Below are 27,675 nucleotides of genomic sequence, written 5' to 3' on the forward strand. Positions count from 1 at the left end.
CGACCCTCTCCACCATCTGTGCTGGGGAGGAAGATTTGGGTTGCAACCATTTTTGTACCAGGTGTAGGAGGTCAAACATTTGGGTTCGGAGAGGTTTGTCACTACAATAGGCCCAGTGGTGCATCCATTGCGCCCTGACAGTCATAGTCACTCCTAAGCATGCCAAGATCTCAGTTTTTAATTTGGCATAATCTCTTGCATGCTGCAAGGCTAGGTCATAATAGGCTTTCTGTGGTTCCCCTGTTAAATATGGCACCAGAACCTACACCCACTGCTCCAGGGACCTTTTCTCCTGTTCCGCCACCCTCTCAAACACCGTCGGGAACACCTCAATGTTATCACCCAGGGTCACCTTTTGCAATGTTCTTTTTTATCGTCTTCCTCATGTGAGTAATCACCTGGATTTGGGGTAGGGTGGTTGCCCTGTCATGGATCACCTTGGCTAGGAATTCCATTTGCTGCCTGTGCTGCTGCATCCGCTGTTGCTGTTGCGGTTAGCAGTGGGGTACCACAGGGGTCAGTATTGGGCCCTCTTCTTTTTAACATATTTATTAATGATCTTGTAGGGGGCATACAGAGTGGAATTTCAATATTTGCAGATGACACTAAACTCAGCAGGGTAATCAATACAGAGGAGGACGATTTTATATTACAGGATGGTTTATGTAAACTAGGAGCTTGGGCTGATAAATGGCAAATGAGCTTTAATGGGGATAAATGTAAGGTCATGCACTTGGGTAGAAGTAATAAGATGTATAACTATGTGCTTAATTCTAAAACTCTGGGCAAAACCGTCAATGAAAAAGACCTGGGAGTATGGGTGGATGACAAACTCACATTTAGTGGCCAGTGTCAGGCAGCTGCTACAAAGGCAAATAAACTAATGGGATGCATTAAAAGAGGCATAGATGCTCATGAGGAGAACATATTTTTACCTCTATACAAGTCACTAGTGCGACCACACTTAGAATACTGTGTACAGTTCTGGTCTCCGGTGTATAAGAAAAACATAGCTGAACTGGAGCGGGTGCAAAGAAGCGCGACCAAGGTTATTAGATGACTGGGGGGTCTGCACTACCAAGATAGGTTATTACACTTGGGGCTATTTAGTTTGGAAAAACGAAGGCTAAGGGGTGATCTTATGTTAATGTATAATTATGAGGGGACAGTACAAAGACCTTTCTGAATTGATCTTTTTAATCATAGACCTGAGACAGGGACAAGGCGGCATCCTCTACATCTGGAGGAACGAAGGTTTAAGCATAATAACAGACGCGGATTCTTTACTGTAAGAGCAGTGAGACTGTGGAACTCTGTGCCATATGATGTTGTAATGAGTGATTCATTACTTAAATTTAAGAGGGGACTGGATGCCTTTCTTGAAAAGTATAATGTTACAGGGTATATATACTAGATTCCCTGTTAGGCTATGTGCACACGTTGTGGATTAGGCTTAGGAATTTCTGGTGCGGATTCTTCCTCTCCTGGAATGGGTACAAAAACGCTGCAGATTCACAAAAAAGAAGTGACATGCTACTTTTTTTAAACCGCAGCGTTTTCGCAGCGGATTTTCCGCAAAGTGTGCACAACATTTTTTTTTGCTCATTGATTTACATTGTACTGTAAATCAATTGCGGACCTGCAGCATTTCTGCACCTCAAAAAAGACTGCGGATCCGCAGAGAATCCGCAACTTGTGCACATACCCTGAGGGTGTTGATCCAGGGAACTAGTCTGATTGCTGTATGTGGAGTCGGGAAGGAATTTTTTTCCCCAGTGTGGAGCTTACTCTTTGCCACATGGGTTTTTTTTTGCCTTCCTCTGGATCAACATGTTAGGTTAGGCTATGGGTTGAACTAGATGGACTTAAAGTCTTCCTTAATAACTATGTTACTGCTGGTGCTGCTTTTGATGCTGCTGCTGCCGCCACATCTGTTGCAACTGGAGATTAGCCTGCACAACTCCTCCATATTGTCGGCTTTCGCTCCTTCAGTTGTTTTCCCCCGACATACAGTATCTCTGCGGCAGTCACATAAGGTTTTTGGCATCGGGCACAATTCGGCGCATTTTTTTCTCATAGTTGTATTAGCGCCGGATTGCGCCTGATGGCCTAAAGTTTCATCCGTTTTTTGACGGATCCATCAAAAATTAGTTTTCCGGCACACGGAGAAACCGTCCGGAGGAAAGTTTATTCTGTCCGGCGGAAAACCACACATCTACTGACCCGGCAAAAAACGTATCAAACGCGAAGGGAAATGACCAAATCCGGCGACCGTATCCAGTTTTTTACACAAATCATTCATTTTTTCCATGCTGGTCTCTCTCTCTCGATCTCCAACAGGAAGTTACTGCATCCCCGGGTTAAAAATACAAAAAAACGGATCCATCAGAAAAACTGATCCATTGCATCAGTTTTTCACTATTTGCAACGGATCCATTTTTTCAAAAAGAAGCCGGATTGTGCCTGAAAGCAAAAACCTGATGTGTGAAAGTAGCCTTAGCACAGACCAACACACAGGAGATCCACATATCTCCAGCTCCAGATACTGAATGAGACACTCGGCCTCCATTTTATCTGCCAAACCACGCCCCTGGGGTTGGGATATGTGAGCACTCATTCCCACCCATCTCTTGTGACTGCTCGCAAAACCCGGCCCTGGAATTGCCTAATAACTCTCTCAGCACTATATGTCCACTCAGCACTATATGTGCTGGAGCATGCTTCCAAGCTCGCATCACGGCAGCTAATAACCGCGAAGACACACATCTCCCCTCAAGGACCTGTCCGGCAGCCATCTTACAATATGTATATTTTTTTCCCACTATGGGACTTTCATCAGTCTGATCGCTGTTATAAAGCATTGCAGTGCCTGTGAGCCCTGCAAGTTAGTTATATCATGCACTGTGCATGAACTAACTATCTTGCTAGTGCCTGGTGACCCAGACGACATCGGGTCACCCTGGTAAAGATCGGGCCTCTGCGATATTGTCGCACGTGGCTGATCCAATGGTGGAGGGGCTTTCTTCCCTCTGCCTGCTCGCTAAATGCTGCATTCGCAGCAATTAAGGGGTTAAAGTGCTGTGAGTGGTATTCACATTATGAATACCACTAAATATGATTAATAAAATAAACATTAACAATACCACTGGATTTAATCATCTATAATTGCATTGTGAGCAAAATATAACGAATTGTCATTAGTAATTTCCCATCTAAATACAGTACAGATCAAAAGTTTGGCCACACCTTCTCATTTAAAGATTTTTCTGTATTTTCATGACTATGAAAATTGTAAATTCACACTGAAGGCATCAAAACTATGAAATAACACATGTGGAATTATATACTTAACAAAAAAGTGTGAAAAAACTGAAAATATGTCTTATATTTTAGGTTCTTCAAAGTAGCCACCTTTTGCTTTGATGACTGCTTTGCACACTCTTTGCATTCTCTTGATGAGCTTCAAGACTTAATCACTGGAAATGGTCTTCCAACAATCTTGAAGGAGTTCCCAGAGATGCTTAGCACTTGTTGGCCCTTTCGCCTTCACTCTGCGGTCCAGATCACCCCAAACCATCTCGATTGGGTTCAGGTCTGGTGATTGTGGAGGCCAGGTTATCTGGCGTAGCACCCCATCACTCTCGTTCTTGGTCAAATAGCCCTTACACAGCCTGGAGGTGTGTTTGGGGTCATTGTCCTGTTGAAAAATAAATGATGGTCCAACTAAACGCAAATGAATGAATAGCATGCTGCTGCAAGATGCTGTGGTAGCCATGCTGGTTCAGTATGCCTTCAATTGTGAATAAATCCCCAACAGTGTCACCAGCAAAGCACCCCCACACCATCACACCTCCTCCATGCTTCACGGTGGGAACCAGGCATATAGAGCCCATCCGTTCACCTTTTCTGCGTCGCACAAAGACACGTGGTTGGAACCAAAGATCTCAAATTTGGACTCATCAGACCAAAGCACAGATTCCCACTGGTCTAATGTCCATTCCTTGTGTTTTTTAGCCCAAACAAGTTTATTTTGCTTGTTGCCTGTCCTTAGCAGTGGTTTCCTAGCAGCTATTTTACCATGAAGGCCTGCTGCACAAAGTCTCCTCTTAACAGTTGTTGTAGAGATGTGTCTGCTGCTAGAACTCTGTGTGGCATTGACCTGGTCTCTAATCTGAGCTGCTACCTCTTGAAGCTCATCAAGAGAATGCCAAGAGTGTGCAAAGCGGTCGTCAAAGCAAAAGGTGGCTACTTTGAAGAACCTAGAATATAAGACATATTTGTTGTTTTCTTCCTCAATAAAATTGTACAGATTATGGGTGACACAAAAGGTGGAAAAAGTTCTGAAATTTATCATCTTGGTATGATTTTTTACATGACAAAGCTTGGCCTGTGTTGGCTTTTTTTAATCTATGTACGGTATATGTTTTTGTTTAATCCACATATATTGTTTATAATAAAATAAATGAACCACCTGCTGTACATTTACATCACTGGTGCGTGGGTCAACTGTCTGAATGTCTGATAAGATAGGAGCTGATACTTCTTGTTGCAAGTTTTCAATGCAACTCCAACAACTAAAAATATACAACAAATATTGCATGCAACAGAGCAGTTTGTAGGCAATGGTAAGTTCCTTCATATATTAGTTAATTGTAACGCATATGTTGTGTTCTCTAAACTAGAAAAATATTAACCCCCTTCGATTTTCTTTTCTCGCTCCCCTCCTTCCCAGAGCTAATCCTTTTTTTCCCGTCAATATGGCCATGTAAAGGCTTATTTTTTGTGGGACAAGTTCTACTTTTGAAAACCATCATTTGTTTTAGCATGTCGTTGTCACGATGAGCTTCAGCCGCTGATGAAGCCTAGCCCATAAATGCCCCTACACCGAGCGACCACGAAGGCATGAGGCACGCGTCCCCCGGGGGCGCAATATGGACCCTCTATACTGCAGAAGGGGACCCAGGCCTACCCAAACTAGGGGAGGGCACAGACTGGGGTTCTGTGGCAGCTGAGCATGTGGACTAGGAAAAGACACGTAGGACTTGATTTCACCGTACAACTTCAGGTATAGAGAAAGTAAAGTTTACTAAAGTAAAATCACACAGTACATAAACCAAACATTACTATTCCAGGCTCCCTATTCCACACCTCCCAGAAGGGTACCACCCAGTGAACCCCGAGGCACTAATGGATCACCGAGGCACACATAGGAGAGACATCGGGGCATCAGGTCATAGGCGGGACATCAGGATACACAAGGTTTATCAGGACGCAGGCAAGACATTAGGGTATACGAGGACATCAGTGTACATGAGGTCATCGGGACGTAGGTAGGACATCTGGACACAGGGTCACCGGCAGACATCAGACAGGAGTTGTTTGGTTCCGGACATCCGACACGACCTACAGGCACCACCACAGTCATCAGGCTCCAAATCCAGGCAGCGGTCATCAGGTTCCAGACTGCGGTTTTCAAGCTCTAGGCATTGGACCTAGGAAGGAACTCAAGCGGGATGATGCTAGAATTGCAGGATTGCTGGGCCTGCCAGGAGTTAGCACTGCATGGTAGTCAGAGCGCAGAGTAGTAGATGCTCAGCAGAAGCACTGGTTACAAGAGACTCAGTCACTGGGTGCAAAGATCCAGACACAAGAGGGATTACAGGAACATGACACAGCAGGCACAGTTCAGACAGGGTCAGGTACAGGATCAAGGATTCAGGCCTGGATATACCGCCTCCAAGACAGGCGCCGGAACAGGACAAAACAGAAATCAAGGCAAGGACTTTGATACCAAAACATAGACAGCAGAGGTGCAGGAACACAAACACATAGCAAAGTTCAGGAGCTTTGTGAGTAGCTCAGGCCCCACCCATAGGGCAGGGGAACTTTATATAGGAGCTGCCTCAGCAATTGGCTGGGGGAAAGCATTTCAAGTACTCACATTAACCCTGATGAAAGCAGAGGAGGTGTGGCCGCGCATGCCCTTAGTGCAAACAGAAACCATTACAGCACAGTCAGTGCAGGAACTGAGGCCATGTGCACACGTTCAGTATTTTTCACTATATAAACATGATAAAAACGCGAAAAAAACGCTTACATATGCCTCCTATTATTTACAGTGTATTCCGCATTTCTTGTGCAAATGTTGCATTTTTTTCCACGAAAAAGTCGCATCGCGGAAAAAAAAGCGACATGTTCATTAAATTTGCGGAATTGCGGGGATTCCGCACACCTAGGAATGCATTTATCTACTTACTTTCCGCATGTGGCTATGCCCACCATGCGGGAAGTAAGCAGATCATGTGCGGTTGGTACCCAGGGTGGAAGAGAGGAGACTCTCCTCCACGGACTGGGCACCATATAATTGGTAAAAAAAAAGAATTAAAATAAAAAATAGTGACATACTCACCTTCGATGGCCCCGGAGTCTTCCCGCCTCTCAGAGGTGCATGCTGCCGCTTCCGTTCCTATAGATGGTGTGTGTAAAGGACCTGCGATGACGTCGTGGTCTTGTGACTGGTTGCGTGACCGCGACGTCATCGAAGGTCCTGCACACACACACCATCTATAGGAACGGACGCCGCTGAGGAGATCGGCTGTCTGCAGGTGAGTATAACCATTTTTTTTAATTATTTTTAAACATTCTATATTTTACTATTGATACTGCATAAGCTGCATCTATAGTAAAAAGTTGGTCACACTTGTCAAAACACTATGTTTGACAAGTGTGACCAACCTGTCAGTCAGTTTTCCATGCGATGCTACAGATCGCTTGGAAAACTTTAGCATTCTGCAAGCTAATTTCGCTTGCAAAATGCTAAAAAAAGTGAAAAAACCGTGGAAAAAAACGCAAAAAAAAAAAAAATGCGGATTTCTTGCAGAAAATTTCCTGTTTTCTTCAGGAAATTTCTGCAAGAAATCCTGACGTGTGCACATACCCTGAGGCTCAGGGCACCTGGCAGTGGCTGCACGCCCATACACACATGGAAAGTCATGCACCAGCTGCAAATGACCTCTCAACCCGCAGACAGCTTCCACAGTGGCAACCAGGGACCGCACATGCGGATGGTCATGCAGCAGAGCAAAAGACCTAACCACCCATGTACAGGTAACAGCCAACAGTATTCCAGCTCAATTAGGGGGAAAGGAGCAAAGACATGCATTGTCACACCGAAAACTAGATACAGACAGAATAGCGTGACAGTCGTGTACTAGAAAATGCGGGAAAAAAATCCAAATTGCGAAAAAAGTACAATCCCACACTTGTTTTTTGTTTGACTTTTTTGCTAGGTTCACTAAATGCTAAAACTGACCTGCCATTTTGATTCTCCAGGTCATTATGAGTTCATAGACACCAAACATGTCTAGGTTCTTTTTTATCTTAAGTGGTAAAAAAAAATTCCAAACTTTGCTAAAAAAAACAAAAACAAAAAAGTAATATTCCGATACCCTTAGCGTCTCCATTTTTCGTGATCTTGGGTCGAGTGAGGGTTATTTCTTGCGTGCTGAGCTGACGTTTTCAATTATACCATTTCGGTGCAGATATGTTCTTTTGATCGCCCGTTATTGCATTTTAATGCAATGTCGCGGCGACCAAAGTCTGGCGTTTCAAATTTTTTTCTCAATACGCCGTTTAGCGATCAGGTTAATCCTTTTTTTATTGATAGATCGGGCGGTTTTGAACTGTACGATACCAAATATGTGTAGGTTTATTTTTTTATTGTTTTATTTTGAATGGGCAAAAGGGGGGGGTGATTTTAAACTTTTATTTTTTTTATTTATTTTTTTTTTCATATTTTTTAAAACTTTTTTTTTTTTTTTTTAACTTTTGCCATGCTTCAGTAGCCTCCATTGGAGGCTAGAAGCTGGTACAACTCGATCGGCTCTGCTACATTGGAGCGAAGCCTATGGCCAGAGGGGCTAGTTAAATGCTGCTATCAGCCTTTGACAGCGGCATTTAACTAGTTAAGAATGGCGGGTGAATCGCGATTCCACCCACCGCTATTGCGGGCACATGTCAGCTGTACAAAACAGCTGACATGTCCTGGCTTTGATGCGGGCTCACCGCCGGAGCCCGCATCAAAGCGGGGGTTCTGACCTCGGACTTACTATCCTGTCCGATGTCAGAAAGGGGGTTAAGGCGGTCCATCAGAGAAGGTTAAACGTCTTTGGCATTGCCTATGCTATATTGATGTATTTTATTGCTGAAATTTCCTTTTTTTTCAGAGATTTACACAGAGCGTGCAGTTGCAGACCGAGATGGAGAATATGTCACTTAGTAGTGACATATGTACAATGATGGGTCCCTCCACACAAAGCGAAAATACAGAAGACTCATTGAAAAAGAGGCTCACCTCTAAGGTAAATGTCATATATAAGTATCGCCATTGAAGGAATTAGGCTAAGTTCACACTTGCGTACCGGGGCTTTGCGGACGGCTGCGTAATTCCTCTGTGAAGCTCCACCCACTTCCGCACGTCTTCTGTTTGGGTCCGCTTACTTCTACATGCGTCCTGCGTACCTTTCTTTAACATTGGGTATGCAGGACATGCGGATGCGTCGTTTTGATGCGCCCGCCGACTGCAGGGGGCGCATCAAGTTGTGTTCCCGTGTGGTCGGCCGGTGTGTTAAAACGACACATCTGCGTACATCCTCAGACATCTGCATGTCCTGCGTACCCAATGTTAAAGATAGATACGCATGATTCATGCAGAAGTAGGCAGGGCTTAACGGAGAAAGTGCGTAGCCCTCCGTAGAACCCCCGAACTCTAATGTGAACCCGGCCTTAGAGAGTAATTAAACTTTTTTGTTTTATTTAATTCCTGATCACCCTCTGTAAAGTCTTAAATTTTTGTACTGTACCATAATTTGCTTTCTTTTATCTTTAACACCAATCTGAAAGCGCTGGCTTGTCTGTCTAATTTATTCTGTCTTAGTTAATGATACTAACTGCCTGTCTAGCTAAGATCTATACTCAAGGATTTGTACTCTAAAGAGCGAGTTTCTTTGCTCCCCTCCTCTGTGCTTAGACTGTAATATAGTCTGAGCATGGGGAAGGGGAGCAGAGATGTTCAGTCAATGAGTTGCAGATCTTCATTAAACCTGCTGTTCATATCAGCTTAACTTGAGTATAAGGTGGTATGCATGCAAAATTGGAGCAAGTTCATACTGGCCATTAAACAGACAAAACCTAAAAAACAAAATGAACATGTACCCTGCTGTAAGTAAATAAGTAAAAGTAATAGTGCATACAGTGGGTACGGAAAGTATTCATACCCCTTTAAATTTTTCACTTTGTTTCATTGCAGCCATTTGGTAAATTCAAAAAAGTTCATTTTTTTCTCACTACTACTCATTCACTACGTATTCAGACCCTTTGCTCAGACACTCACATTGCTCTCCATTTCCCTGTGATCCTCCTTGAAATGATTCTACTCCTTCATTGGAGTCCAGCTGTGTTTAATTAAACTGATAGAACTTGATTTGGAAAGGCTCACAGTGCAAGCCAGACCAAATGAGGATCATGAGGTCAAAGGAACTGGCTAAGGAGCTTCAGACACAGAATTGTGGCAAGGCACAGATCTGGCCAATTTTACAACAGAATTTCTGCAGTTCTCAAGGTCCCTAAGAGCACAGTGGCTTTCATAATCCTTAAATGGAAGAAGTTTGGGACCACCAGAAGTCTTCCAAGACCCAGCCAAACTGAGCAATCGTGGGAGAAGAGCCTTGGTGAGAGAGTTAAAGAAGAACCCCAAGATCACTGTGGCTGAGCTCCAAAGATGCAGTAGGGAGATGGTAGAAAGTTCCACAAAGTCGACTATTAGCACCATGCCGGATCCCTGCTCTGACAGGCAGGATCTCCGGCGTGTCACTTCACTCACCTGCGCTGCGGTCGTTGCTTCCCTTCCCCATGCTCTGCATGCTTCCAGCAGAGCTTCCAGCCATGTCCTTAAAAGCACACGTGCTCCCACCCTTTTAAAAGGTCAGCGCATGCACTTGCTATTTTCTCCCCAGCCAATGGCTGTGGGGCATTATGGTATATATTGCTTCCTCATCACTGAGGAGGTACCTGAGCAACCTTCCTCTTTTGCAGTCTAAGATGCATAAGGTTGCGTTCCAGTCCTTGCTGCCCTGTGGTGCAGATCCTGCCTGCTGCCCTCTGGTTCAGATTCTGCCTGCTGCACTCTGATAGTACGCCTCCTGCACCATCCAGTCTGTCCTTCTGGGAGCAGCTGCCGAGCGTCTGTTGGTCTATCCTGGAGTGGCACCTGGCGTTCATAGGGAGCCAAGTCTAACCTCACCATCAGAGGCTCTAGTGAACAGGCCGGTGCTTGCTTAGTCACGCCCCTGCAGGCTCTCCTCGGTCCTAGGCACAGTGGTTCCACAAACCACGTACGTGACAGTTTGCTCAGGCCATGGAGCCTGCTGGATCCCAGATCCCGCCTGATCAGACCATGTACCAAGGGCTTTTCTGACAGAAAAGCATGCAGGAGAGGTTGTCAATGCAATTCCAGTCCCTGACTACCAAGTTGGAGGCCTTAAACATCTCTCCAGAGTCTCCTCACATTCAAGCAGCCATGTCTTCTCCAGAAACGTCTGTCTGTTTGCTTAGTTCCAGCTTCAGGTCCCCGACTCGCAGCCCCACCCCACTTTGACGGCAATCCGAAGCTCTGCCGAGGGTTCATAAATCAGTGCTGGCTACATTTTGAACTTCTTCCTCATCACTTCCCATTGAAACGAACAAAGCATTCCTAATGTCGCACCTTGGAGGTGAGGTTCTGGTGTGGTTGAACACATTATGGGAAAGAGAGGATCCTATAATCTCCAATTTTCCCATATTCTTGGAGGCTTTCCGCAAAGTATTCGATGAACCTGGACGAACCTCCTCTTCAGCTTCCACTCTTCTCCCTTTACGTCAGTCCAACTCTGGCATCTGAACTCGGATGGAATAATGAAGCTTTGGTGGCTACATTCTGGGAGCGCCTTTCCGGAAACATTAGGGATGAGCTTGCTGGTCGAGACCTACCAACTACCTTCGACAACCTGGTCTCCCTCGCCATCCGTATAGACCTTTGTTTCCAAGAGTGTACTCGTGAGGTGGCAAGTGAAAGAGGATCATGGCACATGGCTCTGTCCTTTCAAAGGCTACTTGTTCCTACACCCTCCTTTGTCAAGGCCTCACCGGAACCCATGCAGGTCAATCCCTTTGCCCTCGCCAGTCAGCGACAGAGGGATCGCCTAGCTAAAGTCCTGTGCCTGTATTGTGGAGATGTAGGCAACTTCATTTGCGCCTGTCCGGTGAAGCCGGGAAACTCCAGCGTCTATCTATAGGCGAGGCCTCCCTAGACGTAAAAGACACCTCTCTAACACTGACTCTTACTTTGGTCATGACAACCGGTGAATCCCAGTTTATTGAGACGGCATATTTGGATTCCGGGGCAGCAGGGATTTTTATCCTTCAGGCTGTAGTGGATCGCTTCCAAATCTCAGTCCGTCCGCTCCAAGATCCTCTGGCTATAACATCTGTCAATTTTTTGAGAGACTGTTCGGCTGGCCACTGAGCTGCTTGAGGTCCGTATTGGGATGCTTCTTACTGAGAAGATAGTCTTCTGTGTTCTTTCCCATATGTCTCACGCGTTTCTCTTAGGTCTATCATTGCTGCAACAGCACGAACCTGTGTTGGACTGGGCAACTGGAGAGGTGCTCCGCTGGGGACATTACTGTCATGAAGAGTGTCTGGCCCCAGTACGTCCGGCTAAGGTCCCATCTTCTCCAGTATCGCTGCCAGGTTTGCCATCTGCATATTGGTCCTTTGCCGATGTATTTGACAAAAAGGAAGCAGAGACTTTGCCGCCCCACAGACCGTATGACTTCCCTATCGACTTAATTCCCGGATCTACATCCCCTAGAGGTCGAATTTACCCTCTGTCTCCAGCTGAGACTCAGGCTATGTCAGACTACCTACATTTTGAAGAATTTGGCCAGGGTGTTCATTCAGAAGTCCTTTTTTTTCCTGCTCGGGCCGGGTTTTTCTTCGTTAAAAAGAAAGACAGATGACTCCGACCATGTATAGACTATCAGGGTCACAACCAGGTCACAATGAAAAATAAATACCCTATACCATTGATTACAAAACAACAGAACGGAGTATACAAGTCCCAATACGCATTTTATTTAAAAATTGTATAATTTTATTTATATTATCAAAATATATAATTCAAACTGAGTAATCAAATATAAATACAATACATATAAATAACAGGATTAGTGGAGGAGGAAACACTATAATAGTGGCGGAGCGGATGACAACACCTATCACATCATATCACAAGGACTGCCATTGTGGGAGCCATAGTATGAAAAAAAAAAAAAAAAAAGTTGCAACAGTGCAGGTTATATCACTAGCTAAAGTGCCATAGTGCCTACAGGACTCATCACCTCATATCATATAAAGCAGCTTACCCATTAGGTCTGAGATGTCTCACCACGCTCCACACACCACCCCCTTGACGCACGTTTCGCGGTCGCTTTCTCAAAAAGGGGTTTGTTGCTAGCTCACTCTCTCACCGGTTAAAATAGGGCGCATACAGGAAGTCTCATCAAGCGCATCGGCGCACATGTGTCCAAGGTCCAGATCCATCATACCCGGCGGTCGTCAGAGCCGCACACACAGGGGGCGGAAAACCGCTCAGTGACGTCACATGGTGTGTGTGCGGCATCTAATGATAACCGCCCAGGAAGTCAGGTGCATAGACTCTAGAGCACGTGTGCGCACAGCCTGAGACCCTCCCACCGAAGTCCATGGCGGCCGCCATTTTCTAAATGATATCCAGTATGTTACAAAGTAACATGTGAGTAAATAAAAGAAAGTCTTTGACCAGAGACCATCAGAAGCACGAATCACCGCAAAGTAAGTAATACTACTAAGCCTGCTGTGAATTACATAGTTTAACTCCCCAGATCACCATATCGGGGACCACAAGAAAAGTGCTTAAAGTGCTGTAAACAAAGTGACTGCCTACATAAATAAATCCAAAACCCACCCATGGATAACCATGGGAATCGCTATATTATAATGGTGAGATATAACGTGCATAAGCACGATTAAAATAGTGAAATGTCATTAATGGAGATCATACAACCCCTCCTGCTATACTAAATAGAAACTCATACTTGGTGAAAACATAACAGTGTGCACCATGACAGGGGCCCATCAGAAAACATGATAAGTGATATACAAAAACTAAACATAAATTCATATGTGAATACATAAGTAATTACAGACGTGTACACATACATATAAATGCAACACAGCAGGAATAAAAAATAAAAAAAAAAAAAAAAAAAAATAATAATAAATATATAATACTAATAAATAGTATGCATAAATAATAATAGAAAAAAATATAAAGATATAATAAGACAAATAATCAATAATGAATATATATATATGAATATATAAATATATATGAGTAATTGAATAATACGAAAAAAATAATACAAGAACGATATCTAATATAATAATAATAACGAAGAAAAATAAACACATCAAATAATAAAGAAAATAAATAAAATAAAATGAAAATAAAAAATAACAAAATAATAAAGTTGAAATCCGGTTTCATTCATAGAAGGTCTCAGGCGAATCCGGTGAGAGATCGCATAACAGGTCACATTGCGGCAGCGTCCCATACTAATAAAAACTAAAGACAAGAGAACAAACTTATTAGAATAAAACTTAAAAACACAGAAAGGAATCATCTGGAAAGAGGATAAACACCAATAGTCAGAATTGTACTGAGTGCTGGGACAGCACAAAAGTATTACCAATGAGGACGAAGTCGTGGTGGAACAGCAATCGCACATAAGAGGTGGGAAAGGCGTGTCATAAAAATGGAACAAAACTCAATTGTTCATTAAGTCCCTTGGGGGACATGGTGTCAAGGGTGGCAATCCACCTGCATTCACATTGTGCAAGCAGTTGCTTCAGATTGCCACCCCTGATGCCGCCATGAATCCTATCAATTCCCCTCACTTTTAGACCGGTGGGATCAGACCCGTGGTACATGCGGAAATGCCTAGGTAGGGTTTTCAAAGTTGATATATCCTTTGTTTCTTTTGCAGCCAGAATGTCACGAACATGCTCGCGCGTCCTAACCTTCAGTTCCCTAGATGTGAGACCGATATAAATCAGGGAGCAGGGACATGTAGCGTAATATACCACATAGGTGGAATTGCATGAAATATAATCACGAATTGTATATTCCCTGCTCCCATCAGATGATAAAAAGGTCCCACATCTAAGGATATTAGGACACGCGACACATGACCCGCAGGGGAAGCAACCCAGTCTGGGATTTATTTTCGCCAAGAAGGTATCACATTTTGCCACATAATGGCTTTTCACCAGACTGTCTTTAAGATTTCTTCCCCTGCGCTGTACCATACATGGGGCTGGAGACAAATGTTTCGCCAGAACATTATCCGTCATTAAGACCGACCAATGTTTGGTCAAAATATCACGGATCCGATCCCACCGGCAATTTGCTGTGGAAATAAACCGTATCTCAGGATCCCGTGCTTTGTTGGTCTTTTTAGATGGTACCAACAGATCCTCTCTCCGGGTCTGTTTCGCCCGTCTATAACCTGCCTTGATGCACCGACGACTGTACCCCCTGGCCTTGAATCTGTCCGAAAGAGTCGCGGACTGTCCCTCAAAGCGGGCCTCGGTGGAGCAGACACGCCTATTCCTCAAGAACTGACCAACTGGGATGGCCTTAATAGTTGAGTAGTTATGTGCTGAAGAGGCATGAAGTAAAGAATTGACGGCCGTCTCTTTGCGATAGAGGTCCGTCTCAATAGAGCCATCTGCGGCAACACAAAGAGTGATATCCAAAAAATTAATCCGAGTTTTGTGCCAGCAATAGGTAAACTTCAAATTAAAACAATTTTGATTAAGGTACTGCATGAACTGGGTCAGGCTGGTCTCGTCACCGTTCCAGATCATAAGTACATCATCGATGTAACGAAACCAGCCCACCACCTGGTCCGCGGCATGTGCCCCGTCGCCCTGGAAGATGGTTCTTTCCCAGTACCCCAAAAATAGATTAGCATAAGACGGGGCACACGCCGCGCCCATTGCAGTACCTTGTAACTGTAAAAAAAATTTATCCTTAAATACAAAAAAATTGTGCTTCAAAATAAATTCCAATAATTCTAAAATAAATTCCGAAAAATGTCCATCCCAGTTGGTTGTCTCAAGAAAGAAGCGTGCCGCCCTTAACCCATCGCTGTGTCGAATTGACGTGTATAATGATTCGATATCGATGGTAACCAGAAGCATACCCGCCTCGAGGGACAGGCCATCGACCCTTGTTAGAACATCCGTAGTGTCTCTGACATAGGAGGGGAGCGTTTCCACGAGTGGCTTTAGATAGTAGTCAATAAATTTACACACATTATCGCACAACCCTCCCATGCCAGAGACAATCGGTCTGCCAGGGGGATTAACAGCGTCTTTGTGCACCTTCGGCAGTAAGTAGAAGGTGGCTATCTTTGGAAATTTTGGAAGCAGGCCATCAAGGACCTTCTTTGGAATAATCCCTGACTCCCCAGCATAGGATAGAATCACCTCTAATTCATTAGTGAAGGATTGTAAAGGGCTGTGGGGCAACACACAGTAAGTGGTTTTGTTCCTCAACTGTCGAAATGCCTCCTTCTCGTATTTGTCGGTTGGCCAGATAACCACATTCCCTCCCTTGTCTGCTGGTTTAAAAACCACTGAATCCAATGATTGTAATTCCTTCAGAGCTCTCCTCTGTGTCTGTGTAAGATTGTCATTACATCTAAATTTTGATATCTTCTTGAGATCCTCCGTTACAAGTCTACAGAAGATCTCAACTTGTGGACAGAGAGACAAGGGAGGGAATGAAGAGGATCTGGACACAACCGACAGGGGAAATTTACCTGGAAGTTCAGACTCCTGCTCCCTCAAAAGATCTTCCAATGCCTCCAAGGCTTCACGTTCCGCATCCACAGGTAGATCTTGATTGGAATCCCTTTGACTATATAGCTTCTTAAGTATCAACTTACGACAAAAGAGATGGGTATCTTTTAGGACTGTAAAAAAGTCAAAGTTATTACAGGGTACAAAATTTAAACCCAATTTCAACAGTTCCACCTGTGTTTGGGAGAGATGATGGGATGATAAATTAATTACCTCCAAGTCAGAGGATTTGGATTTGCAGTCATATATCCCTGTTGGTGAAAATTTATTCTTATTAAAATTTCGTTTCTTGGCAACTCTGCCCGGTTGTATCTTTCTGGCTGGCTGCTTATTCCTTGAGTGATCAGATATAATACTTGATTCATCAATAGAAGTTACGGATGAGATAGAGCCGGATCGGGACTGAGAGTACGGGCGACCCCTTTTATTGTTATTTCTCCACCGGTACACTTTATTGTCTTGGTAATCAGAGTTATCCCTCTGTAGTTTTTTGGTTTTAACTGCACCAATCTCCTGTTCCCACCTTAAAAAATCTTTGTCTAAGTCTCCATTCAATTTCTCCAAGGCCTCTGATGTCAGGTCATCCTTGATTTGGGATTGGAGGGTATCAATATCCCTCTCAATTTCTCCCAATTTAGTCTCGTCCAATCCCATCAACAATTCAATAAACCCCCTAGAGCATTTGGTGGCCAGATCCTCCCATTTTCCTTTAAATACTTCATCATCCACTGTAAACGAAGGGAAGATCTGGACCCGTAGGCCCCTAGGTATTAGATTGCGAGCCAGGTACTGGCCCAGGGAAGCCCTATTCCACCACAGCTTCGTCCTCCTATACAAGAGTGACTTCAATTTAACAATCCTCTCCCCAGAGTCCCCTCTGTCAGAAGTTAAAACAACATTAGCGTCCTCCTTGAACACCTCCTGTAACCGGGATAACCAGGTTTGGTCCCGGGTACGAAAATCCATTTTGTAGTTAGATGCTGTGAAAAACACAGAACAATTAGACTCAATACAAAACTCACAAAAATTAATACATATGCGTGGCCGAGAGACAAGGATTGTTATATCTCTCCCAATATTTCTGTCCGAAACAATAGGACAGTCTAGGAAACTCCCCAATAAATACAAAACAACAGAACGGAGTATACAAGTCCCAATACGCATTTTATTTAAAAATTGTATAATTTTATTTATATTATCAAAATATATAATTCAAACTGAGTAATCAAATATAAATACAATACATATAAATAACAGGATTAGTGGAGGAGGAAACACTATAATAGTGGCGGAGCGGATGACAACACCTATCACATCATATCACAAGGACTGCTATTGTGGGAGCCATAGTATGAAAAAAAAAAAAAAAAAAGTTGCAACAGTGCAGGTTATATCACTAGCTAAAGTGCCATAGTGCCTACAGGACTCATCACCTCATATCATATAAAGCAGCTTACCCATTAGGTCTGAGATGTCTCACCACGCTCCACACACCACCCCCTTGACGCACGTTTCGCGGTCGCTTTCTCAAAAAGGGGTTTGTTGCTAGCTCACTCTCTCACCGGTTAAAATAGGGCGCATACAGGAAGTCTCATCAAGCGCATCGGCGCACATGTGTCCAAGGTCCAGATCCATCATACCCGGCGGTCGTCAGAGCCGCACACACAGGGGGCGGAAAACCGCTCAGTGACGTCACATGGTGTGTGTGCGGCATCTAATGATAACCGCCCAGGAAGTCAGGTGCATAGACTCTAGAGCACGTGTGCGCACAGCCTGAGACCCTCCCACCGAAGTCCATGGCGGCCGCCATTTTCTAAATGATATCCAGTATGTTACAAAGTAACATGTGAGTAAATAAAAGAAAGTCTTTGACCAGAGACCATCAGAAGCACGAATCACCGCAAAGTAAGTAATACTACTAAGCCTGCTGTGAATTACATAGTTTAACTCCCCAGATCACCATATCGGGGACCACAAGAAAAGTGCTTAAAGTGCTGTAAACAAAGTGACTGCCTACATAAATAAATCCAAAACCCACCCATGGATAACCATGGGAATCGCTATATTATAATGGTGAGATATAACGTGCATAAGCACGATTAAAATAGTGAAATGTCATTAATGGAGATCATACAACCCCTCCTGCTATACTAAATAGAAACTCATACTTGGTGAAAACATAACAGTGTGCACCATGACAGGGGCCCATCAGAAAACATGATAAGTGATATACAAAAACTAAACATAAATTCATATGTGAATACATAAGTAATTCCTGAGTTGATTCCTGAGTTGTTTGACCGATTAAGAGGTGCCAGGATTTTCACCAAATTAAATTTAAGGGGCACCTACAATCCAATCTGCATTCGCCGTGGAGACGAATGGAAGACGACATTCAACACCAGGGTGGACATTTTGAATACCAAATGATGCCGTTCGGTCTCAGTAATGCACCAGCAGTTTTTCAAGAGTTCGTCAATGATATATTCTGGGACCTGCTTTATTCCTGCGTTGTTGTGAAATCTTCCTCGGGTCGCTGCATGTCCTGCTGTTTCTTCTCTAAGGCCTTCTCTGCTCCAGAGCATAACTACTCCATTGGTGATTGGGAGTATCTCACCATTAAGATGGCTTTGGAGGAGAGGCGATACCTGCTGGAGGGCGCAGTCTACCCTTTGGTCATCTACATGGACCATAAGAATCTGTCGTACCTTCAGTCCGCCCAGAGACTTAATCCACGTCAAGTCAGGTGGTCATTGTTTTTTGCTCACTTTAACTTTTTATTACATTTCAGGTCCAGTTACAAGGACATCAGAGCTGAAGCCCCCTCTCACTCATCTCTGTCCGGAGATCAAGAGGAGGATCCTCAATTTATCATCGAACCATCCAAGGTGGTTACTGTCGCTCCAGTCAGCCTGTCGCAAATTCCCCCATTAAAAAACTGTGGCTGAATCCAAGAAGGAGCGAGTTTTGTCATCTGGTTACTCGTCCAAGGTGGCTGGTCACACGGGACAAAGGAAGACACTATAATTGATTTCTCACCACTACTGGTGGCCATCCATGAGGAGGGATATCTATGCTTACGTGGCTGCCTGTTCGATTTGTGCCCACAATAAGGTTCCTAGAACACTTCCTACTGGTTCTCTCTGTGCCGCCTGGTCCATGGCAGCACATAGCGATGGACTTCATTACAGGTTTGCCAGTATCTGAGGGTTGCATCCATCATCTGGGTAGTCGTGGATTGCTTCTCCAAAATGGCGCATTTTACCCAGTTGTCTGCACTTCCATCTGCTTCTGAAATGGCTGACAGCTTCAAACATTTTCCGCCTGCACGGATTTCCTCGTTCCATAGTGTTCGATCAAGGTTCGCAGCTCACTTCCAGATTCTGGCGAGCTCTCTGTAAACATCTGGATATCGTCTTGGACTTCTCCTCCTCTTAACACCCTCGGTCCAATGAGCAAGTGGAGCATGTAAACCAGGTCCTGCTGGGCAACTACTTGCGACACTTCATCAATGTCCACCACAATAATTGGGTGACATTACTTCCGTAGGCTGAGTTCTTGTACAACTATCACTTTTGTGAAGCCTCGGGAAAGTCTCCTTTCTGCGTTGGGTTCGATCGACAACCCAAGGTTCCCCTCCCGGTGATGGTCCCTTCTTATGCTCTTGCGGCAGATGTTCTCTCCAAGGATTTTGTAAAGTTGCGGGGGGACACCAAAGCCACTTCAGAAGCATCCATTTGAAGAGACCTTTCGTGGTGCTGAAGCGGATCAACGAGGTCTCCTACAAACTGAAGTTGCCTCCTTCATTATGGATTCCAAATTCTTTCCATGTATCTCTGCTGAAGCCTGTAATCCTAAGTCCCTTCTTCAAGGATCCCAGTACCACCCCCGTGCCAACTCCAATTTTCATCTGGAACATCCTTGATGGCCTGAAGAGGAGAGGGCCTAAAGTGGGGTACTGTTAGCACCATACCAGATCCCTTCTCTGACAGGCATGATCTCCGGCGTGTCACTAAACTCACCCATGCTGTGGTCGGTGCTTCCCTTCCCCATGCTCGGCATTCTTCCAGCAGAGCTTACAGCCGAGCCTTCAGCCATTCCCAAGAAGACTCATGGCTGTACTAGCTCAAAAGGGTGCTTCTGCTCAATACTGAGCAAAGGGTCTGTACTTATGACCATGTGATAGTTCAGTTTTTCTGTTATAATAAATTTGCAAAAAATACTACATTTCTGTAGTAGTAATGGAGTAGTAATGAGAAAAAAATGAACTCTTTGAATTTACCAAATGGCTGCAATTAAACAAATAGTGACAAATTTAAAGAGGTATGAATACTTTCTGTACCCAATGTATATAAGAAAGGGTACTTAGTAAATACCGTTTTTATTTAAAATAAAAAGCATACAAGTCCTCCCACCAGTGTCAAGGTGTACCCAAATCGAGATGGACCTATCCTCTGGTATTAAAACTTTTCAATGTGTTAAAGTGATATAAATGTGAATGAGGGGTGAGCAGGACCAGGTCCTAATATGGGCACCTTTCAAATGGAAAGCTATTTAAACAGAATTCTCAACTCCAAAGAAAGGGAGGCTCAGTGCAGAAACCTGAAACTTAATTGAAAAAAATGAACTGGAGTATAATTTTGTATACATGTAAATTAGGAGCATTTTCACACTGGCCATTAAATAGGCAAAACCTAACACAGAAACAATATGAGTATATACACTGCTGTAATTAAAAGCAAAGTAAACTAGACAGACCACCACTTTCAGTATGATGTTAAAGATCGAAGAAAGAAAAATATGGTAATTAAATATAGTGCTTTACAAAGGTTAAAAATTTAATAAGCCTGATCAATAAATTAAAAAAAGTTTAGTTGCTTATAAATGCATTTAGTTTTGGTTTGTGTTTTTAATTAATTGCTGAACTTGTTGATGCATTTCAGTGTTCAGCTGGTTTTGAATCTACCATCAATAATTTTGATACCAATTTCTCAACACATCTCATGGACCTCCTTGATAAGTTGAGTATGTACAGCACCAATGATTGCGAGCACAGCATGATTAATATCATATATAGGTAAGGAATATTGTCATTTTATTTTAGAGAGGTGTCCAAAATTGTTCTTGTATTGTTCCAGCTGGAAAAACCCTAATTTATACTGTCCTTGAGGTAGAATTTTCAAGTGATCACACATTTTCTACAGAAGATATGTGACATTACTTATACAAATAAAAGAACAATAAGGATGAGGGAAAGTGCTCGGATGTGCTTGTTACTCTTCGAGCAATGGGCTGTGCTCAATTTCAAACTCTCAACCCCATTTTTGGCGCATTTTATAATACACCAATAAGCATGCGGGGATTGCCTGTGAGTCACTGTAATGCCGTAGCATTGGTTGTCAATAAAAACACTGGGGCGATAATAGTGCAAATAGGATCTTATCCAATAAACTTTACACATAACTTATCAGATTATGCTAACCTGATATATCCGAGGTTTGCTATTTTAGGAGTAGTTATCAGCGGCAGTAGATCCTCGGGTCACAGAGTGACCATCAGTGTCTGCAGTATATCAGAAAGGAGTTTTGTGTAGAATACATCACACATTTATTTTTTTCTCTTATCTTTTGGACTGACGTCTTTAATCATTCAGCAGCGTGGAAATCTTGTCCACAAAACTCCTTTCTGATGCAGCATTGGTTGTGGCATTACTGTGATTGGAAGGCTGTCTGACATCATCAGGGATTATAAAAGGACAGGCGCTTCCCGGTTCTGCACACTGATGCAATTGCACAGCTCTGTGACATTTCGTATTGAAGGGAGAGAGTGCTTGTCTAGACCTGTGTGCACAGTATAATGAATCAAAGACCTGCAATCTTGATACTGGTGCTGAAGCTGAGCCATCATACTAACAGCCCTTCTAGCCTAAGGGTACCGTTACACTAAACGATTTACCAACGATCACGACCAGCGATACGACCTGGCCGTGATCGTTGGAAGTCGTTGTGTGGTCGCTGGAGAGCTGTCACACAGACAGCTCTCCAGCGACCAACGATGCCGAAGTCCCCGGGTAACCAGGGTAAACATCGGGTTACTAAGCGCAGGGCCGCGCTTAGTAACCCGATGTTTACCCTGGTTACCATTGTAAATGTAAAAAAAACAAAAACACTACATACTCACATTCCGGTGACTGTCAGCTTCCCACACTGACTGTGTCAGTGCTGGCCGTAAAGCACAGCACAGCGGTGACGTCACCGCTGTGCTCTGCTTTTACTTTACGGCCGGCGCTCACAGTCAGTGCGGGAAGCTGACGGCGAGGGACGTGACAGACATCAGAAGGTGAGTATGTAGTGGGTTTTTTTTACATTTACAATGGTAACCAGGGTAAACATCGGGTTACTAAGCGCGGCCCTGCACTTAGTAACCCGATGTTTACCCTGGTTACAAGCGAACACATCGCTGGATCGGTGTCACACACACCGATCCAGCGATGACAGCGTGTGATCCAGTGACGAAATAAAGTTTCAAACGATCTGCTACGACGTACGATTCTCAGCGGGGTCCCTGATCGCAGTAGCGTGTCAGACACAGCGAGATCATATGTATATCGCTGGAACGTCACGGATCGTGCCGTCGTAGCGACCAAAGTGCCACTGTGAGACGGTACCCTAAGGGCTAATCAATTATTTTGCTGTTTGTATCACGTACAATCGGCATTTAGCCTAGGAATTGAGAGTTGCAGCAGCAGGGAGCGTGGCTGAATACAATCAGTAGACAGGGATTAGGGCTGTGCAGTCCTTAGGCAAATATATAGCTGCAGATTTTTTTGTGGGGGCTGAAGACAATGATTATATTTTTATGTATCAAGTATTACGACCTTTACGGTCCTTTTTTATGTTATATAAAACACCAGAAAATTGTTGAAACATTTTCCTGATCTACATTTCTCAGCCATACATTATTCCATAGTGTGAAGTACATTTCTGTGATTTCTAAAACTGAGAAAAAGCTTTTTTTTGCTGTTTAGTGATACACAAACCTTAGAGCAGCCATGGCCACAAGAACCTGGGATGTGGTAAATTTGGGATAAGGAGGAAGATGATGATGAGACACAGTTGCTGCTAAGGCTACGTTCACATTTGCGTTGTTGGGCGCAGCATCGGCGACACAACCAACAACGCATGTACACAATGCAGTGTTTTGCGACGCATGCGTTGTCATAAGATAGTAAGGATCAGGACTTTCGGCGCAGGGAAAACGCTACAAGTAGCGTCCTCTGCGCCCTGTCTGGTGCGTCAATATGACGCATGCGTCGTAAAACGCATTACAACGCATACCGGCGCATGTCCATGCGCCCCCATGTTAAAGATAAGGCGCATGACGCATGCGTCGACGACGCTGCGCCCAACAACGCAAATGTGAACGTTACCTAACTCTTGTTTGTTACTGTTGTCACAAAGTCAGGAACCAGGCAGGAATAAGGCAGCACTCTGTAGTGCCATAGCTTGCAAACATGAAATATGAAAATTAAATTGCTTTACTGCACTAGAGATGAAAAATTGAGAAAGCTTAGCGCATAAATTGGCCAATTCATGTGAACCTGGTAGCCACGGTAAGGCATTTCTCGTTACTAGGAACTAACTTAATGCCAATCCTCTCTTAGAATAAAGTCTTCATCTGTATGGGAACCTGTGTGTCCTCTCTCAGACTGAAATCTATATTTCTGTGGAGAGGTATGCGCTAAGGTTTCTCAATTTTTCATATTTCTACTGCAGTAATGCAATTCAATTTTCACATTTCATGTTTGCAAGCTGTGGCGCTACAAAGGGCTGCCTTATTTATTTGACTGTATATGAGTTGGTTAGCACCTGTTTACACCTAGTCTATGTTTGGATGTGACCATCAGTTTTTTTAAAATTTGTATCTGGACTATAAGAATCATCCCCTCCACATTTTTGTAGGAAAAAACTCTCATAGTCCGAAAAATACAGTAATCTGCAGCATGTCAGTTCTCTGTGGGTTTTGGCCCTTTACACAAATCAATCCAAAATGTGCATTTTTTGCATCTGTTTTTCCTGCCAAGAGATGCAGAAATGGTCCAGAAATTTTACTCAATATGTGCACATACCCTTATCTATATTATAGTGCCCACCCATAGACTAGTCCGTGATCTGGCATACAGTGCCTACAAGTAGTATTCAACCCCCTGCAGATTTAGCAGGTTTACACATTTGGAATTAACTTGGCATTGTGACATTTGGACTGTAGATCAGCCTGGAAGTGTGAAATGCACTGCAGCAAAAAAGAATGTTATTTCTTTGTTTATTTTTTTTAAAAATTGTGAAAAGTTGTTTCAGAGGGTCATTTATTATTCAACCCCTCAACCCACCAGAATTCTGTTTGGTTCCCCTAAAGTATTAAGAAGTAGTTCAGGCACAAAGAACAATGAGCTTCACATGTTTGGATTAATTATCTCTTTTTCCAGCCTTTTCTGACTATTTAAGACCCTCCCCAAACTTGTGAACAGCACTCATACATGGTCAACATGGGAAAGACAAAGGAGCATTCCAAGGCCATCAGAGACAAGATCGTGGAGGGTCACAAGGCTGGCAAGGGGTACAAAACCCTTTCCAAGGAGTTGGGCCTACCTGTCTCCACTGTTGGGAGCATCATCCGGACGTGGAAGGCTTATGGAACTACTGTTAGCCTTCCACGGCCTGGACAGCCTTTGAAAGTTTCCTCCCGTGCCGAGGCCAGGCTTGTCCGAAGAGTCAAGGCTAACCCAAGGACAACAAGGAAGGAGCTCTGGGAAGATCTCATGGCAGTGGGGACATTGGTTTCAGTCAATACCATAAGTAATGTACTCCACCGCAATGGTCTCCGTTCCAGACGAGCCGTAAGGTACCTTTACTTTCAAAGCGTCATGTCAAGGCTCGCCTACAGTTTGCTCATGATCACTTGGAGGACTCTGAGACTGACTGGTTCAAGGTTCTCTGGTCTGATGAGACCAAGATCGAGATCTTTGGTGCCAACCACACACGTGACGTTTGGAGACTGGATGGCACTGCATACGACCCCAAGAATACCATCCCTTCAGTCAAGCATGGTGGTGGCAGCATCATGCTGTGGGGCTGTTACTCAGCCAAGGGGCCTGGCCATCTGGTCCGCATCCATGGGAAGATGGATAGCACGGCCTACCTGGAGATTTTGGCCAAGAACCTCCGCTCCTACATCAAGGATCTTAAGATGGGTCGTCATTTCATCTTCCAACAAGACAACGACCCAAAGCACACAGCCAAGAAAACCAAGGCCTGGTTCAAGAGGCAAAAAATCAAGGTGTTGCAGTGGCCTAGTCAGTCTCCTGACCTTAACCCAATTGAAAACTTGTGGAAGGAGCTCAAGATTAAAGTCGACATGAGACACCCAAAGAACCTAGATAACTTGGAGAAGATCTGCATGGAGGAGTGGGCCAAGATAACTCCAGAGACCTGTGCCGGCCTGATCAGGTCTTATAAAAGACGATTATTAGCTGTAATTGCAAACAAAGGTTATTCCACAAAATATTAAACCTAGGGGTTGAATAATAATTGACCCACACTTTTATGTTTAAAATTTATAAAAATTTAACTGAGCAACAAAACTTTTTGGTTTGTAAGATTTATGCATCTGTTAATAAATCCTGCTCTTGTTTGAAGTTTGAAGGCTCTGACTTATTTGCATCTTATTAAACCTGCTAAATCTGCAGGGGGTTGAATACTACTTGTAGGCACTGTACATTTCGTTGGTATATACCCCTCAAAACACTTGTTAAAAATGTATCGGTATTATATTGCTCATCCATAGGGTATTCCGTGGTCTGGTCTACATTTCCTTGGTATATAACCCTCAAAAGTGCTGAGCCTTTATGAGTATAGAAGTACCAATACATGACAATTTGAGCAGAATGTGTATGAGGCCCTCCTTTATGTCTAATACAGCATGTATCTGAGTCCCTTATTTTTGACAGTTTGAAATTTTCTATTTTCTTGCAACTAATTGCTGCAAAAGGAGGCTCCACAAAGTACTGACTTTTGGGGGGTAAATGGTAACACACTGAAATTTTCAGTTATTTTGTTATGTTTGTTGTTTTTCTTCACAAAAAGAAAGAAAACCAAATGTTCACAGATGTAGGTATGTTTTTAAACTGATGCAAACACTAAAAAAGTATGAAATTCCAGGTTGTAAGGTAGCAAAACACAAAAGACACAAGGGGCTGAATACCTTCGCAAGACACTCTGTACCTCACTTATCTTAAAGACAGTATCTGGCCTTGGGGTACAAGTCTGCAGTGTGCACGCTGTATTTTCCGAAACCTGGATCGGCTGGCGCTTGACCGCAAGTTTGTGATTTGCATACTTGTGGTCATGTGCTGTCTAGATAGGTGCAACATCACTCAATGCAAGTGTATTGAGTGAAGCCAGATACAGACTAGTCGGATTGACACTGGAAGTATGCAAATCGCATACTTGCGGGCACATGACCTCTGGCTCCCTGCACCAAAGAATGCTCAAACGGCGTGTGATGTGAGGATTCAAAAGTCAGTCCTATAGAGTAACTGCAGACTTATAGCCTAAAGCAGGACAACCCCTTTAAGTTACTTAATTAGGCTACCAATCAACGTTTTCCTTCTATTAATATTTTGCAGGTTGGATTTCAATGGTTTTTATACAGAACATTTGAAGAGGCTCTCTGCAGAAAGAAGTCAGAAGAGCCCTCCAAGGACAGATCCTATACGACAATCCATTACCACCCAATGATACATCAATACCAAAAATATCCAGAAATCTTTGGAATATCATCAAAAGGGTTCACTTTTCTACTATACATGATGTCATATCCTACATAAGAGCTGTACTTCAAAATTGCTTGATTGAAACTTTCATCTATATTAAAACAGATAATAATAAATAAGCGTGAAGAAATAATTACTTTACAATATTCAGTCATTCAGATCACTTAAACTACTCCTTTTCTCTAATTCTACTTTTCTGTAGTGTCTCATTTAAGAACTTCATATTAACTATGAAAGTCCTCTTTAGTGAGTTGTAATTGTATTCTGTGTATTGTTTTTAACAACTATTTACACAATCAAATTAAAAGTTATTCTTTATCCTAATTTTTTTTTACTTGGTTATTGTAAAAAGCAGGCCCTCACTATATGGCCTGCAGTGTTCTGTGACCAGATATCAACCAGTCAACAAATCAAAGGATTTGCAGCTCTTACTGGAGCACTTTATTTTGCAGCATTGGCCATGATATGGCTATTTCTGTCTCAGTTTTTTTCAGGTAATTTTGGCTTTAAAGGGAATCTGTAAGTGCATTTTTGTGTGGTGTACTAATGGTATCCTGAAATAGAATTTGGGCAGCCCTTTTCGGATATCTAACTTTTGTTTCTGTACATGGCCCCATTTTTTTGCTGTATGCCCTGGACAAGATTATTGTCTCGCATTGGCAAATAACTCATATGTAAATGAATATTCACCTCCTCCCCCACCCACAATCCTGTCCACCCCTCTGCCAGTGTCATTGATTCAGTCAGGCTTCCATATGCCAGAGTATCACATCGCAATTCTCATACTGGCCATCTGCTTTCCTGACCTGAGAGTGACGGCTGCATAGAAATGTATGCTG

The 27,675-nt window shown here is 43.4% G+C and overlaps 1 protein-coding gene across 3 annotated transcripts in view; it reads left to right on the forward strand.

Moving 5' to 3' along the window:
* Positions 1-27,160, forward strand: part of TUBGCP2 (tubulin gamma complex component 2) — a 362,650-nt gene extending 335,490 nt beyond the window's left edge. For all 3 annotated transcript variants that reach the window (XM_077259452.1, XM_077259455.1, XM_077259454.1), the window contains 3 exons: positions 8,226-8,360; positions 20,949-21,082; positions 26,690-27,160. In XM_077259452.1, the coding sequence (XP_077115567.1) occupies positions 8,226-8,360; positions 20,949-21,082; positions 26,690-26,801 (381 nt within the window). In that variant the 3' untranslated portion in view covers positions 26,802-27,160. The remainder of the gene's footprint in view (positions 1-8,225; positions 8,361-20,948; positions 21,083-26,689) is intronic.
* The last annotated feature ends 515 nt before the right edge of the window (positions 27,161-27,675 follow it).

This window comes from Ranitomeya variabilis, chromosome 4, assembly GCF_051348905.1.
Source record: "Ranitomeya variabilis isolate aRanVar5 chromosome 4, aRanVar5.hap1, whole genome shotgun sequence".
NCBI classification, from domain to species: domain Eukaryota; kingdom Metazoa; phylum Chordata; class Amphibia; order Anura; family Dendrobatidae; genus Ranitomeya; species Ranitomeya variabilis.